This window comes from Glycine max, chromosome 11 (genome assembly GCF_000004515.6).
Source record: "Glycine max cultivar Williams 82 chromosome 11, Glycine_max_v4.0, whole genome shotgun sequence".
NCBI classification, from domain to species: domain Eukaryota; kingdom Viridiplantae; phylum Streptophyta; class Magnoliopsida; order Fabales; family Fabaceae; genus Glycine; species Glycine max.
The window spans coordinates 10,018,928-10,035,811 of NC_038247.2; the positions used below are offsets into that span (position 1 = coordinate 10,018,928).

General features: G+C 34.0%; 1 protein-coding gene and 1 pseudogene across 1 annotated transcript; one reads left to right on the forward strand and one right to left on the reverse strand.

The window, feature by feature from the left end:
* Positions 1-635: 635 nt before the first annotated feature.
* On the forward strand, positions 636-3,485 carry LOC100780981 (pentatricopeptide repeat-containing protein At2g13600-like; annotated as a pseudogene).
* A 2,449-nt stretch (positions 3,486-5,934) lies between these two features.
* Positions 5,935-13,383, reverse strand: LOC100791803 (uncharacterized). Its single transcript, XM_014764023.2, has 13 exons — positions 13,197-13,383; positions 12,481-12,983; positions 11,629-11,831; positions 11,351-11,548; positions 11,041-11,112; positions 10,268-10,363; positions 9,473-9,552; positions 9,230-9,308; positions 8,813-9,023; positions 8,499-8,695; positions 7,182-7,290; positions 6,873-6,962; positions 5,935-6,765 (listed from the first exon to the last, which is right to left on the reverse strand). Exons 2-13 carry the CDS (start codon positions 12,977-12,979, stop codon positions 6,029-6,031), a joined length of 2,571 nt encoding a protein of 856 aa, XP_014619509.1. The 5' UTR covers positions 12,980-12,983; positions 13,197-13,383; the 3' UTR covers positions 5,935-6,028.
* Positions 13,384-16,884: the final 3,501 nt, after the last annotated feature.

Consider the following 16,884-nt stretch of genomic DNA (forward strand, 5'->3'; position numbering starts at 1 on the left):
TAATGCTATAAAAATGTAATATAAATAAACTTTAGTTATTGTAGAACCAACAAATGGGTAAAGTATGAAAACAAAGATTTATCCATCGTTGATTGAAAAGTTACTTATAGATTATGAGGTACTCTTTTAATTTTGTTAATCAAGTTATATAAAGTGCAAGCAAAATTTTAAGATAAATTACATTGCCTTGACATTTAACTTGTATACACTTTTTTTGAAAGGAACTTGCATGCACTTAAAGTTATATGTAGTGCAACCAATCTTATGGTCATTCAATTTTCTACTTAGATCCTTGTACACACTTAAAAGCTTTGAACTCTTTATTTATTCCCAGCTATATCTATATTATACTACACTTGAAAAGCTTTTACTAAATTATAGTCACACTCTTAATTCAATTTTGTTAACTATTATCATTAGAACAATAGTTAAAAATTTATTGACAAGTGTAACATCTAATATTATAATACATATTTAGTGTGCTTTCTAATAACTTTATTTGGTTTATTATTTTCTTAACCATTGTTCTTAGGGTCCATAAAGAAGAAAAAAACCATTGTTCTTAGGGTAAATATGTACGAATATTTTAAAAAACCATTGTAACATCTAAATAGATATCAAAATTGCTTTTAATTTAATGGATTTCGCGATTTCATAAATTTTAACCACCAATTAAAGCCCATTTCTCCCAAAAAAAACCCGTGATCGAAGCAGTCCAAGAAACATTGTTCAAAAAAACATTACAAGCCTCATCCAATCTACATGCGTTAGTGTAAGGTTATGGAATGGGTAGAAATGGGTTCGTTCAAAAAGTGGTGGGTGACCTTTGTTTCCTCGATTCTTCACCCTTCGCCAAGTTATTGGACTCTTGCGTTAGGTCAAAGTCTGAAATTGATGCGCGTCGCATTCATGCTCGAATCAGTAAGACACAGTTTTCATATGAAATCTTTATTCAGAACAGGCTCGTTGATGCTTATAGGAAATGCGGTTATTTTGAGGACGCACGCAAGGTGTTTGATCGTATGCCGCAGAGGAACACTTTCAGTTACAACGCGATTTTAAGCGTTTTGACAAAGCTTGGTAAGCATGACGAGGCTTTCAACGTTTTTAAGTCAATGCCTGATCCCGACCAATGCTCGTGGAATGCCATGGTGTCGGGTTTTGCGCAACATGATCGCTTTGAGGAGGCTTTGAAGTTCTTTGTTGACATGCATAGTATTCGTTTGGGAGTGCTCTTAGTGCTTGTGCAGGGTTGTCAGATTTGAATACGGGGGTTCAAATCCATGCTTTGATATCGAAGTTCGTTACTTGTTAGATAAGGCATGGGTTCTGCTCTTGTTGATATGTACTCCAAGTGTGGGGTGGTAGCTTGTGCTCAAAGGGCTTTTGATAGCATGGTTGTGAGGAATATAGTTTCTTGGAACAGTTTGATTACGTGCTATGAGCAAAATGGTCCTGCGGGGAAAACTCTGGAGGTTTTTGTTATGATGATGGATAATGTGGATGAGCCTGATGAGATTACTCTGGCCAGTGTGGTCAGTGCTTGTGCGAGCCTGTCAGCAATTAGGGAAGGTTTGCAAATTCGTGCCTGTGTTATGAAATGGGATAAGTTCCGGAATGACCTTGTGTTAGGCAATGCATTGGTTGATATGAGTGCAAAATGCAGAAGACTTAATGAAGCTCGATTGGTTTTTGATAGGATGCCACTCAGGAATGTGGTGTCTGAACCTCTGTGATTTGTGGATATGCCAGGGCAGCCAGTGTGAAAGCAGCGAGGTTGATGTTTTCAAACATGATGGAGAAGAATGTGGTGTGCTGGAATGTGCTTATTGCAGGTTACACACAGAATGGAGAGAATGAAGAGGCAGTTAGACTTTTCCTCCTCCTAAAGAGGGAATCTATCTGGCCAACCCATTACACCTTTGGGAATCTACTTAATGCATGTGCAAATCTCACCGATCTGAAGCTAGGTAGACAGGCTCACACTCACATTTTGAAGCATGGATTTTGGTTCCAGTCTGGAGAAGAATCTGATATTTTTGTGGGGAATTCTCTCATTGACATGTACATGAAATGTGGAATGGTTGAAGAAGGATGCCTGGTTTTTGAGCACATGGTAGAAAGGGATGTTGTCTCATGGAATGCCATGATAGTGGGGTATGCACAGAATGGTTATGGCACAGATGCCCTTGAAATTTTCAGGAAAATACTGGTATCAGGAGAAAAGCCAGATCATGTTACTATGATAGGAGTTCTATCTGCATGTAGTCATGCGGGGCTTGTTGAAAAAGGACGTCATTACTTCCACTCAATGAGGACCAAGCTTGGTTTAGCACCAATGAAGGACCATTTTACATGCATGGCTGATTTACTGGGTCGGGCCAGTTGCCTTGATGAAGCAAACGATTTGATACAAACAATGCCAATGCAGCCGGATACTGTTGTCTGGGGATCTTTACTTGCTGCTTGTAAGGTTCATGGAAACATTGAATTAGGGAAGTATGTGGCAGAAAAGCTCACGGAGATTGATCCCTTGAACTCTGGACTTTATGTTCTTCTTTCAAATATGTATGCTGAGCTTGGTAGATGGAAAGATGTGGTGAGAGTCCGGAAACAGATGAGGCAAAGGGGAGTAATTAAGCAACCTGGTTGCAGCTGGATGAAAATTCAGAGTCATGTGCATGTTTTCATGGTGAAAGATAAAAGGCACCCTCGTAAGAAGGACATCCATTTTGTTCTGAAATTTCTCACAGAACAGATGAAGTGGGCTGGCTATGTGCCAGAAGCTGATGATGATGAGATTTGTGAGGAGGAAAGTGACTCTGAACTTGTCTTGCATTATGAAATGGAAACGGATGTTGATACTGCAGTTGCATAAAATGAAAATCTTCTGGCTAATTGCTCTGAGTCCTTCACTAGAAAGTAGGAAGATCTGGTATTAAAATTTCTTAGAATTTGAATGAAGGCTCTAGAAATTTAAGATGAGGGTTCGTCCAAAATTTTTCGGAAGGGTTTATTTAAGTTAAATGTATAAGCTAGTAAACTAGAATCAGATTTGCAACTGAGCTGGACTCCTGCATTAAAGCTCATGCCACCATACACATAACAGCTGTTTTTGCTTTGAGATTCTAAAGATATGGTTCCACAAGAAAAACAGACGGCCCACCATGGGAAGAATCTACAATGAGAAGAGGTCTGTCTGCTTCTTGGTGAATCACATCCATTCCAGATCAAATGGTTCTAACATCACTGATCTAGCATTAGCTTCTGCCAATGTTGAAAATTTTGAGGAAGATTCTTTTAGGACAAGCTCACAAGCCTAAAGGTTGCCTGAAGAGCCAAATCGGTGCCAGATTTAGGAAATTTTAGCATTGCTAGTGATTTGGTTTAAATTTGCCAAAACAAAAGTTGATTTTTCAAACTGTTGGAAAACAAAAACTTGTTGACTATCGTAACTGGTAATCCAATCTGCATGTTTAGCCCGAGCTTTGAGGTCTCAATCACCACCAATGGTATGGCCAACAAGAAGATAAGGACCATAAAGAATTGCTTGAATAGATGCATATTCAGGCCTGTCATCTGGATTTAGTAAAAAACATATAACCAAATTTCTTTTGCTAGAAATATATGCTTTAGCAGAAGAATACTCGTGTACTCAATATATGGATTATCTTGTGAAGCTACCTTTCATGGCCAATGTTCTTACATTAATTGGCAGCTGAAGGGTCAGCTTGTCACTAGTACTCCATTGTCGTGTGATAGATAAAAATATTTCCTAGAGGTCCACAAAATAAAATATTACTTCAATGTTTCAAGTGTTAATCTTTTTTCTCACAAAAAAAGAAAACACAAATATTTGCTGCAAAAAATCTTATTTATTTTTTGGTGATCTAGCATTATAGCAACTAGTTTATGCATGTAAAGAGAGATTCACATTTAGAGTTGTCAGAGATAAAGTACACTGCAGAAGTAAGATTTCGAAACTTAGATTGTAGAAGAAAAAAAGCAAAGGATCTTACATTTCATATCCAGTTGGTTTCTTCTCAAATAAGGTGTTAAAAATGGCATTGTAAATCACAAATTCATCACAGTACCTTAGAAATTATTGTACCTTGCTGTCCTTGCCCATCACCCTTTAGCTGATCTGTTTAGCAATTAAATTTTTTAAAAAAATCCAAGACACTAAATTGTCATAAGCTAGTTTAGATATTCAATTTTGTTATTGTTCCAGCTCCCTATATGGTACCTTGTCAATTATCCTTTAGCTGATTCGTTTAGCAATTAAAAAAGTAAAATAAATCCAAGTCACTAAGCTAGTTTTGATATCCAAGTCTCTGACAACTTGACCAATCAAGGTTTGAATTCCCGTTGGAAGAGGTGTCAACATTTAATGTCTGATCGTGTCTCTAAAAATGTGGGAAACAAAAAAAAAGATATTGAATTTTGTTATTTTTCCAGCTCCGCCTCAAACAGCAACACTTAATCAATGAAATAAACTAACCAGCAAAATGATTGCGGATTTCACTTCCTAGACATATGAAGAGAAACTGAGAACTCGAAGGGGACTAGCTGAGACAACATAAACATGTGAGGGGGAACATATATATAAAAAAGAAAGCAGGATGGGGTGCAGTGCAGTGCAGCTGCATCCAACAAAGTCAGACTTGAACTCCTGTGAAATGTAAGGTTTGTATTTGGACACAATATTTCCAGTTGCCACTAAAAGAACATGTTGTCTTAGCTTGCAATGAGGGACAAAGAAAGAGAAGGCACCAATGGCAACGCATTAACAATGACTCGGGGATGAAAAGTGAATAAAAACGAAAACACGTGCATGGAAGTTGCAAAACTGGTTATCTGTATGGGAATGAATGTCCTCAAATTGTTGAATGTACTGTTGTGTTGTTCCGTGTGTTAGTGGAGTTTTTGTATTTTACACTGCATCATCCCGTGACCAAAATGCAGGAACGGTCAGCCTAAAACTAAACTGATTTTTTATTTATTTTAAATTTATAGTATGGCCATTCATGCTATTGCTCAGAGTAGCATCAGGAAACAGTGACAGAAAGAAACCGTAGATGGTAGACCTGGCAAGTAAGATTGTGACTTCCTCTTCCTCTTTATAAGAATTGAGAAATAAGTGTACGTGTATTTTTTTTTAATGTTATTAGAGGATAAAATAATTACCTTTTACTTTAATCCCTATAATTTTAAAAAGTTTTACTTTTTAATCCTTGTAGTTTAAAATATCTGACTATAGTTTTTATATTTATAATATTTTTTTTATCTTTTTAGTTCTCGTTATCAAATATCCATTAAGGCCATTTGAACATGACATGACTCATGTAATCTATATTTATTTCAAGTGGCATTAAGTAGCTTTTGACAATGAAGATAAAAAAGTAATATAATGCAACTAGAACAAAATGAAATGTTTTAAATTAGAGACTAAAAGTAATGCTTTTTTTTTTTTTATATAACTAGAGAAATCAAATGAGTAATTAAATTTATGTTTTATTTCATTTATTAGAATTATTCTGAATCATGTTTGACTTTGAGTATAATATTTAGGCTTAACCGTAACAACCCATACACTTGTCGAGGTTCCATTAATTAATTGCCCCTAATTTATTTTTTTTAATGAAAAAACTTAAATTTGATTATAAATAACTTTGTTTATGCTACTTATTTTAATGACTCGCGTGTAATCAACAGAGCTCACACCATATTAATATTATGGTTACTAAAATTTGGTATAATTAACGAAAACAACTACGTTGAGTAGTGTGATACATCATAACCACTTCCCTCTCCGTCAAGTTACTGCAGCTAACTTCCAATTGACTAATTTTGATTACCACTGACTATAATTCATTTATCAAAAGAGTGTATTAGAGAATGTGTTGTCTCATCATTTAATAACACAGGAAGATATTCATCAATTATCTTTCTGTAATTGAATAAGCTTGAACCTTTATATACAAAACTTATTGTACTGTTTATTTCAAAGGGAAAAGAAAAACTTGTATCAACCTTGAATGTTGAAATAAACAGTATAATGCTCATCTCTGAATGAGAATAGTGGCTCCAAAAGAAAATTCCTGTTTGCCCCTTTAGCCACAAAACTGATAGGATTGTATTGGCTCAATCCTTTTTGAGCAACAAAGCTTGTTGCTTGGTTAAAACTAGCATCAGAACCAGATTTGCAACTGAGCTTCACTCCTGCAATAGAGCTCATACCACTATACACATAACAGCCATTGTAGCTCTGGGATTCTAAAGATATGGTTTCATTTCGTCCATCCAGTCCCGGAACTACAAGAAAAACAGAAGATGTCCCGCCATGGGATGAATCTATGATGAGAAGAGGTTTGTCTGCTCCTTGGTTAACCACATTCATTCCAGGAAAATCAAATGGTTCTAACATCACTGATTTACCATTAGCATCTGCCAATGTTGAAAACTTTGAGGAAGATTCATTTAGGACAACAAGCCTAAAGGTTGCCTGAAGAGCCAAATCAGTGCCAGATAGAGGCAATTTTTGCATTGCAAGTGATTGATTTGAATTTGCCAAAATAAAAGTTGAATTTTCAAAGTCTTGAGAAAAAGAAACTAGTTGACTATTGTAACTGGCAGGAATAGGAGTAATCCAGTCTGAATTGTTAGCCCCAGCTTTAAGATCCCAATCAACACCAGTTGTATGACCCGCAAGAAGATAAGGACCATAAAGAATTGCTTGAACAGAGGCATATTCTGGCCTGTCATCTGGATATCATTCAAAACCACTATCAATACTTTATTGCTTGAACATAAATATATGCTGACAAAAAAATAATAGTAATCAACAAGCTTGGGTTATTTTGTGTAGCTACCTTTTATGGCCTCTGTCCTTACGGTAAGGGGCAGCTGAAGGGTCAGCTTGTCACTACCACTCCATTGTCTTGTGATTGATAAATAATTTCCTACAGGCCAAAATATAAAACATTATTTCAATGTTCCGATTGTCATTTTCTGTTAAGAAATACACAATATATATAGTTTACTAGTGTGTATTTGCTGCTAAAGAACTTATATGTTGGTGATTAAGCATTCTAGCAACTGGTGTGTATGGTGTAAAATCAGATATATGGTGGAATCTCTGCTTTTTTATAATAAAAAAGGAAGTAAAGAGAGATTCACACCTGGACTTGGTAGAGATAAAGTTTCAGCATTTAATATCCCCTTGGCACCATCCAGATGAGTCCAAGTTGGGAGTCGAAAGTTCAATGTAGAGTTTGTAGTCAAAGTATTCTGCAGAAGTAAAGATTTAGAAACTTAGATTGGAGGAGAAAAATGTGAAGGATCTTTCATTTCATATCCTGTTGGTTTCTTCTCAAATGAAGTTTAAAAAATGGCATTGTAAGTCGCACTAATCCATTGTGTTTCATTAGAAGATATTGTACACTATCCTTAGCAATTGAAAAATTTAAAATAAATCTAAGTCACTAAATTGTCATAATTTAGATATTCAATTTTGTTATTGTTCCTGCTTTGCTGCAAATAGGCCCAATGTGACAAGCTTAGAATGGTCTTAGCCACCCACTTCTGTTTGAGGCTGGGTGCTCCAATCTGAAGTCCAATACACCACTAGAAGCCAACATCATTCTATTGCCTAAAAGCAGAGAATCTAAACCTCTGGTTCACACCTCCCATGTGAGGGGTGCCAGAACACTCAATGGTCACTGGACTCACTCAATGCTAGAATTACATCATGGCTGTGCTTGGATGTCGGGACTGTAACTCACCTGCATCCAAGCCCTATATATAGGAATAAGACACCCACCACACCACCAAATAGACTCTCTTTCCATATAATGTTAACCTGCTGGTTCACATATCGACGTTTGAGTGCCTTTGCAGGCAGTCTGTACCTTCTTCCCCTATTTGTTCAACCAACATTCTTACCCTCTTTACCATCTAAATCAGATTCAGAAGGCTGGTGAGCATACAGGCTTGACTAGATCAGTTATCGTATAATGAACTCATCTTCAACTAATAAAACCACCTTGATGAAGTAGTTCTAAACCTCTATACATTGTGCAATATTCAAATTTATAAAAGGGAGGAGGTCAAAATGGTGATATCGACTAAAATTCAAACAAAAGCAAGCATCAATTGAAGCACTATGTTAGTTATAGCAGCAAACTTTTCATCACCAAAATAAGGGAGGTGAGGAGTGAAAGTACTATTACTAGACTATTCCTAGAAACTACAGTTTCTTTTTCACATCTCAGATGACCATGATATATATTAATCCAAACTAATTTCAACAACAAACTAAAAGAATTATGAAAAGGACCTAATATTTTGAAAAATAATCATCAGCGCAGAAGGGTTTAGAACAAAAAACAGACTAAATCTTGCCCAGATTATGAGAATGCTTACTCTAAAAGTTATATAAGATGAATATTTTGCTAAATGCAATGCCAAATCCCACAATAAAACAATGTCACAGGTACCTCAAATGGAGAAAACGTAAATGCCACTCGTAGGTAAGGATCCCATGAAGCAACTGGATCAACTGTCTGATTGAGCAAAACTTTGCCAGATTTCCAATTAAACGAGCTTGATATGTACTGAATGATGTAAAGTGTAGGATCTTTGCCTTCCTCTTCAAAATAGATAGAATCTCCCAGCTTTGAGAACGATTCAATTCCTATAAACCAAATATTTTTTTTAGAATAAATGACCGATAAGAGTATAGTTGAGTTGACCAAGAAAATTGTGCAGTTTGTTGCAGTTTGGAAAGTATCTAAACAAAATAAATGCACACCCGTTCCATAGCAGCACCAGAAAGAGTCAAATGGTGTTCCCCAACTATGGTAAGTTTTAGCCTTGGAAACCCCAAGACCTAGTGGAAGCATATAAATCATCACTCCAGGATCGGTTCCTCTTTGAATGCTGAGCACACCATTGGTCAAGGCACGTTCGTAATAGTCTGCATAAGAGACTTCTTTGGTCCATTTAAACAGGTGGCGCGAAACCTGAAATCATTTTATTTTTGTGTGCTAAGACAATGGAAATACTCACAAACGCATACAAACATAAATTGTGAACATGTAGTGATGAGTTACCATGTGAAAAAAAGTTCTCTCTTTTGACAGTTCAAATAACTATGAAAAAATTTCTTATACACATTTTTAAGCATTATTCATGATGAACTAATAAAATTATGAATGATTGGCTGTACCTTCAACATATTATAAGTTGTGCATGATTCTTCATTCTCTGTCGTTTTTAAGGTATCTGCCATTCTCTTTGGATCACTCCTATGCAAAAATTGAAGAAAAGGAGTTAAGCTAGACTATATTGGTTATCAACTAATACAAGAACAGAACATTTCTACTTGATGCCCTTGTAGCAAACAATTATTCCATGGATGATTTCAAATGCATATGAAAAAACTTAAACTAAATATGTGACATCTTAATACCAGAACTCGCTGACTGATGTCCCTCCAGTTGCATAACTGTGAGAAGAGTTTACGAGGTCCATAAAGAATGTCCCAATTTGCTAAAACACCAATAAACAAGAAAAAATGTCAGAAAGTTGAAAGGCATGACAAATGTTATGTTGTACTGGGCTATACAATGATACCAAAAATACACAATAAAGGGGAACAAACAAACAAATGCTATGAATAGACACATAATTTGAAGTTTGAATGAGAGATATACTGCACATATACGAAAGTATGCAATACAGCAATACAGGAAAAAATTTAAAATGTAAACCGTAAGTAAAAGCAATTAGGACAAAAACATTGCAAATAGAAATTAAAATTTTTATGAACCATATAGTTACTAAATTAAAAATGTGATATGGAGGACAATACCAATTTATGTATTTTGTTTCTATCATTCATAGTGTAAATATACTCTCCAAACTATGAAAGACTGAATGCCCATACAATCATACATATAGATAGAGTTGTTTGAATGACTATTGTCTTCAAGTTATATTACCTAGTGAATAGGTTGATTCTGCATGCCACTGACTACTTATATTGTTGAAAACATACATAAACTTAAATCACATAAGACAAATTCAAAAACTAAATAAGTAATATACTAGATTGTTCAAAACATATGTAAACTTAAGTTACATATGACAAATTCAAAACTAAATAAATAATATTATTATGCCAATAAATAACAAATAAATAAAACTCCATTTAAACTCAATGAAATATATATCAGTAATATATAATGTGAGTGAAGCAAATCACCTGATAAAGTGGATCGCCTGTGATTTCATACCGCATTTGAGATCCAACAACAACTGGGATATGTGTATTAGCATGAAAATCAGCTATGTCATTAGCCTACATGAGAAAAGAGAATTTTAATATTAACTCTTTGGCCTTGACTTAAAATTAGATACAATTTTTTGACTAGATTAAAAAGGCATAAGTTCAACATTTAAATATCTAATTGTTTTATTTGGAGGTCAGCACAACATTAATAACATTCAAGCAGACTAAACTATTTTTCTTGGTGCATGAAAAGAGGAAAATTTATTGTCTATATTTTCCTATTTACATGATCTGCTACTTATAAAAATTAAACTTGAAATAGAAAGGGGACTCAATAGACGAGTCTCACCTACTGGGAGTCTAGGGAAGATAGATTAGGCAGTTTTTTTTTTTTGGATAAGACATATTAGGCAGGCTTAACTTAATCCCACAAGTTGAGAGGCTGTTTATAGGATTTGAACTCGTGACCTCCAAGTCATAAGGCAACACCTTTAGCATTTCACTAAATTAAAATTGAAAGAAGGCAACATTTAAATTTTACATGGAAACTTTCTGTTATATATTGTATGCACTTTTACAAATGTACTTACAGATCTGAAAACTAACATTAGTTATAACTACAGTACAATGTTAAAAATAATTTGAAAGACAACTGCAACCTCTAGTCTAGAAACTTACAGACACAACTATATAATACTATAAGGACTAAACAGCAATCTTGTCATATAGATTACAGTTATCATTACCTGCACTGCAAGCAACCCTAAAAAGCATGGCTTATCAAAAAGGTGAGCCAACAATAGATGCTTAGAATCTCCCTGCATAGAATAACAAGACAACTTTACTTCAAAATTGAATTTAACGGGTACCTTTGTGATATAATCATGAAAACTATAACAGGTAAGCCAATGCTTATAAAATAATATCTCAACTATGGATTGTAATCCATTTCTGTTAAAGCTTAAGCTTAAATCAAAAGTCCACAATTGAAGAACATAATGCAAACAAACAGAGCAACAATAGAGTTAAAGAAATTACACAAACCAGTTTACTTACCGTTATGATGTATAACTTATAAAGGACGTCATTCATTCCTCCAGTTTCCTCATTCAGTGATTCATAGTGCCTATTTAAAGTGTACTTTGTTATTACAGTCTGGACTCTGTTGTAGAAGTAATCAACCATCCATGTTACCATTTTTAGAGCTTGAGGGTTTCCAGCAAAAGTATGTTGGTCCAAGAGGCCGGCCAAGATCTGTCATAACTAATTAGTTGAAATCCCACAATATTAAGGTCAAAAGCACTTGTATTATCAAAATCCACTTTTGATTGTACCTTGTGAATGGTATAGTATGGAGCCCAAACTTCTTGAATAGCTTCAAATCGATCAAACAACTCAGATGGAAAGGCAGATAGATATCCAGTTCCAATTTTCTTCTGACAGTCAGACAGACCAGCAACGAGGTATGACATTTTCTGTTTCAGGGTATCATTCTGTGTGATGGCCCACATTAGAGCTGATGCACTCAAGTAATGCCCTTCACAGCGTCAAAAACAAACAATCATAAATTAACATTGAAAAGTGAATTGCAGAGGCTAAAAGTTGCAGGAAGGGGTAGTGTGCTTGTTAGATGCAAGATCACCAAAAACTCAGGGAGAACCAAACGTGCATTAGGGTGTCAACATATCATTAGTGTGTGAGGGATATTTCAGAAGTTATGAACAATCCTCAAACCAAGTAAATACATGGAGTCCAAGGGATCCTTTAGAAAAAACATTACATATAGAAAGACAAGCTTTACAAATGTTGAAAACATTTGTTGCCCAGATAGCAAAACATCAACTACGAAATATTGTCTAAATATCACTACAATTTTTATTCAAACAAATAGTTCAATCTTCTCTTAGCTACAAGTATAAAAAAATGGAAAAACCATTACAAGGAAAAGATACTTGTGCAGTGTAAAAGTTTTCTAGCAATTTTGGTCTATCGGTTAACTTGACATCTAATATTTAGCGGAAATGTTGATGTGACAGAGTGTCACATTAGGAAGGTGACCAAAATTGCACAATTAAAATAGTGGGATCAAATTCGTGAAATATCGATAGATTGATAATAAGTAAACCAAAAGTGCAATCAAGCCAAAAACAACATAAGAGCTAAGATGATTAATGAAATAAACTAACCAACAAAATGACCCCGGAGCTCAACGTCTGGAGCTTCCCACCCTCCATAAGGAGTCCCAGGTGTGGATAGACCAGCCGTCTTCCTAAAGCTCCAAATCAAGCTGTCCACATCCAACATCAAAAGATACTCCAAATTTGTCTGTTGTGCTATACCATGGATGGAATCCTCATGCAACCTCACATCCTGAAGAGGAACTTCTTTGAGAAAGCCTTCAGGTGACTTGAACACACCCATGTTCTTAATATTCTTATACATAACCGCCCAATCGTGTTGATGTTGTTCTGTCAATAATTTCCTCGGCAGCAAATCTGCCCATTCAGATTCATCTGTAGGCGTCAAATGAAAGTGAGACATGGCCTTTTCCTCCAATCTTCCATTCTTGGATGTCAATAGCTGGTACCTTAGCGTGTGTGATTGTGTAGGAATGTTTGTGCACTCCTTACCAGCAGCACAACCACACAACACAAGGACCACAAACACAAACACAAAAGCTTCCATTCTCCTGAGAAATTCAGGATCATCAAACCAACAACATTAAAGAACCTTAAACCAAGGCAGTGCAGGTACAAGAAAGCATCAGAGTCAAACATTAACTAACAGACAACCTCAGTTCAAGAGCTAATAGTCTACAACAAACTAGAATTGGAACCCGACTCCAGAACTTTATAATTAACATGTTGAACAAATTCAATCGAAAAAAAAGAAAGGAAGTTACCTTGGACTTGCGAAACGAGGGGAATTGTTAACACAACAAAGTCAAGTGAGGGGATATATATAGACTCTGGAAAACAAAAGAGATTGGAGTGCAGCCATGATATTCATCTGCTATTTTTGCTCTCGGCATGAATAGTGGTAGGAAAGAAAGATGGAAAAGTATAACTATAAGCTAATAAATCAAAATCAAAATCAAAATCAAAATATTAAAATATAAGGACTACTATTGGAAATCATTTAAAAATAATTACTTGATTATACTATAAACTTTATATCTTATATTAAGTGCAAGATTTTCATCTCCTCAATATTAATTAATTGTATTTAATTTTTAAACTTTTAAAAAACATAAATAGAAAACTTTAACTTAAAATTTAAGAAAACTTTTAAAAGCTTGTTAAACTTTTATGATAATCACCCTATAAGTCAAATAATGATGGACTGTCATTATATAAAACTGCTTTATACATTAATGTATGTCATTAAACTTTGTTGATTACATGCATAACCAAAATCAGTTTTTATTCAAATAAGTTTTTTATAAAATAATCTTAAGATAATTAGTTTCTTTTATTGAAAACAGATTTTACATTAAAAATAATATAAATATCCTTCTACTAAACAAAAGAAAAGGATAAATATCAAATTTGGTCGTTGAATTTATTAGGTGTTGAAAGTTAAGTCTCTAAAAGATGATAAATGAAAATTTTGTTCCGTAAAAGTCTGGTAAACTAATCTTATAATTAGTTTTTTTTTTTCCATTAACTTTATGCTTACATGATGCTTTTAAAACGGACAATTGTCACTTGTTATCTACTTGACTATACACATGTCAAAAAGTTAATTTTTTGATTTAGTTTCTAAATTTAGCTATTTTTTATTTTAGTATGTGAACTTAATTACTTATTGATATTTTCGTTCATAAACTTAATTATATATTGTCATTTTGTTTCCTAAAAATATCTTTAAATTTTTAATTAAGTTTGATACTATATATAAATTATTAGTATAGTGAAAATAAATGACATTTGTTTAGAGGGATGATAATTATTTTAACGGTCTCTTTTTCATTAACATTATTCCATAAAATTAATTAATTATTAATTAATTATTAATTAATCTAACATTATATACATAATTAAATAACATATAAGATAATAATTTGATTTGGGTAAAAAATCTGGTTTAAAAGCTTATAGAATGTTGTTTGTAATGTTTTGGATTTAACAATTATTATTGTAATATAATAACTTAAAAATTAATTTCATATTTATAATATAATTTAAATGGTAGAATTGGATAAAGAATAAAAGTGAGAAAATCTGATAATATTTATACTAATAATTTCATGTAACATGAAATTTAATTGAAAAATTAAAGGTATTCACAAGGACTAAAATGACAATATGTGTTAAATTTAAAGACTAAAATAACTAAAAAATTTAGAGAACTAATTGGTTGGTGAGGTGGTAAATGTGTTAATTAACCATGTTTAGATGGTATTTGGGGTGAGGATTCAAATATAATGTAACCATTAATAATTGGTTTGTGTTTATTGGACTAATATATTTTCTTGTATTCTATAATCCAAGTGGCTATTTCTTATCCCCATTTTATTTAATATATTTGGGCTGATTTAAAAAAAGAAGTTTCTGACGATGAATACGATTGTTTCAGGTAATGGAGAAAACTTAAGATAAGATGAATTCACACTTTTTATATATTTGGAGATAAAATTAAATTTTTTATTATTTTTTAGGATCTAATTCTCAACATTTAACAAATTTAAGAATAAAAATAAATATTTATCCAAAAAATATAAATACCCCAAAATATATTAATAAAATAAAATATATCCAAATAGGGTAAAATATGTTTTTTCCTGTAAAAATATTTAAAATTCATTTTTAATTCTTACAAAAAATTTGTCTTATTTTTTATTCTTACAAAATTAAAATATATGATTTTTTGGACCAGAGTTGTGTTTAAATTTTAAAATATAGTTCTTAAGATTAAAAATCATCACAAATCATAAAAAAATCAAAACACAATTTGTTTTGGTGGTTAAAAATGACAACAAATTGAAGGAGGAAAAAAAAAACCACCTCCTACCCAAAATGCAAAAGCAGTGCAAAAACCATGGAAAAAAAGAGTTAAACAGAAAACACTCGTAAAAAAACCAACTATGATAAGACCGAACTGATCCAAACCCCCCACACCCCACCTACTGTCCCCTTTTTCTTTTCTGCACTTACAAGAGGAAGTGGAAACCGAAAGATTTAATTTTTAAGGAACCCCTTTTGTCGTGTTTTGAGCTCAAATTGCCAGCTTTTATTTTATTAGTTTTGTAGAGAGGTGAGAGGAATCCGGAAGGGTGAGGCTTGAGGTGGCGATGCGGTTTTTCCAATATGTGGAGTGTGAACTTCTTGCTAGCAGGAACATATGTTATTTGTCTAGAATTCTTGATGCATTATGTGGTTAAGGGGCCGCAGAACTCGCTAGTGGTGGGGGGTGAGGGGTGAAAGAGAAAAAAAAGAAGTCAGAGAAACACATGTCTAATTTTTAGTTGAGACATCAGACACCTAGTTTTGATAAAATCGAACCTAACAAAAAATTTTACAAGACTAAAAATGAAGTTTGAGTACTATATTAACTTCAATGGATCATTTTACATGATACTTATAATCTAAACCATTCTTACCACGGATTAGGTTTTGCTACCCAAGAAACTTCTGTCAATACAGATTACAGAATGCAGCAACCTGGAGGAGATACCCCAAGACCCAGAAGAAATGCAAGCTTCAGAAAATGCAGTGACAGATGAGATTGATTCTTTCTCTATGGGTTCGATTGTTGTCAAGGAAGATAATCTTGAATACCCTGATTGTGGTAAAGCAACTGATGCTTGTAGCTCAGAATTAGTAAGCCAGGCTACTTGTGTTAAGCACGACAACAATTCAGTGTCATCATTTCCAAATCATGAGAGTTGTATTTCAAACTGATAGTATTGAAGACCACCCAAATAATGTAAGCAGTTTCTCAAATACTGAAACATCATTTAAGGATCCAGAGTCATACTTTGATGCTTTGGTAACTATCAACACTTGTACAATTGAAGAATCAGAAATAGAAGGGGAAAACTGTTGTCAGAAGGATGCTGGTGTGGTGGATGTTGATCCATCACTGGTATCAAAGAGCCCCATTGATGACTTTCAGGAACATTCTGTTCCAAATTCTTGAAGATGGAGGGAATACTAGAAGCCTGACCCTTGAAGAGGTAACAGATACTATACTTTTTTGCAGCTCTATCATCCATGATCTTGCACATCAGGCTACAACGACAGCAATGGAAAATGAACACTCAGAACCATTGGAAGGTTCTGAGCCAACGGTGACTATATTGGCGAAAACCAATTCCGATACCAAGGACTCTCAGCAGCCGAACTGCTGGCAAGGGTGCATGAAACCCCAGAAGGAAGCAAGGCTGAGAATGATGAAAATATTGATCAGTTTGACACCCAATGTTGGACTTCCTAACAAAGTAGACAACATGAAGCCCCTTCCAAATAAGCTTGAATCAAAGTGTAATTGCATCATAATGTGAGAGTACAAATTTCAGATTGCACTCATAATTTGTGTCAGCATTCTTCTCTAGAAGTTGGCCTATATATATACACCAGAGTAAGGCT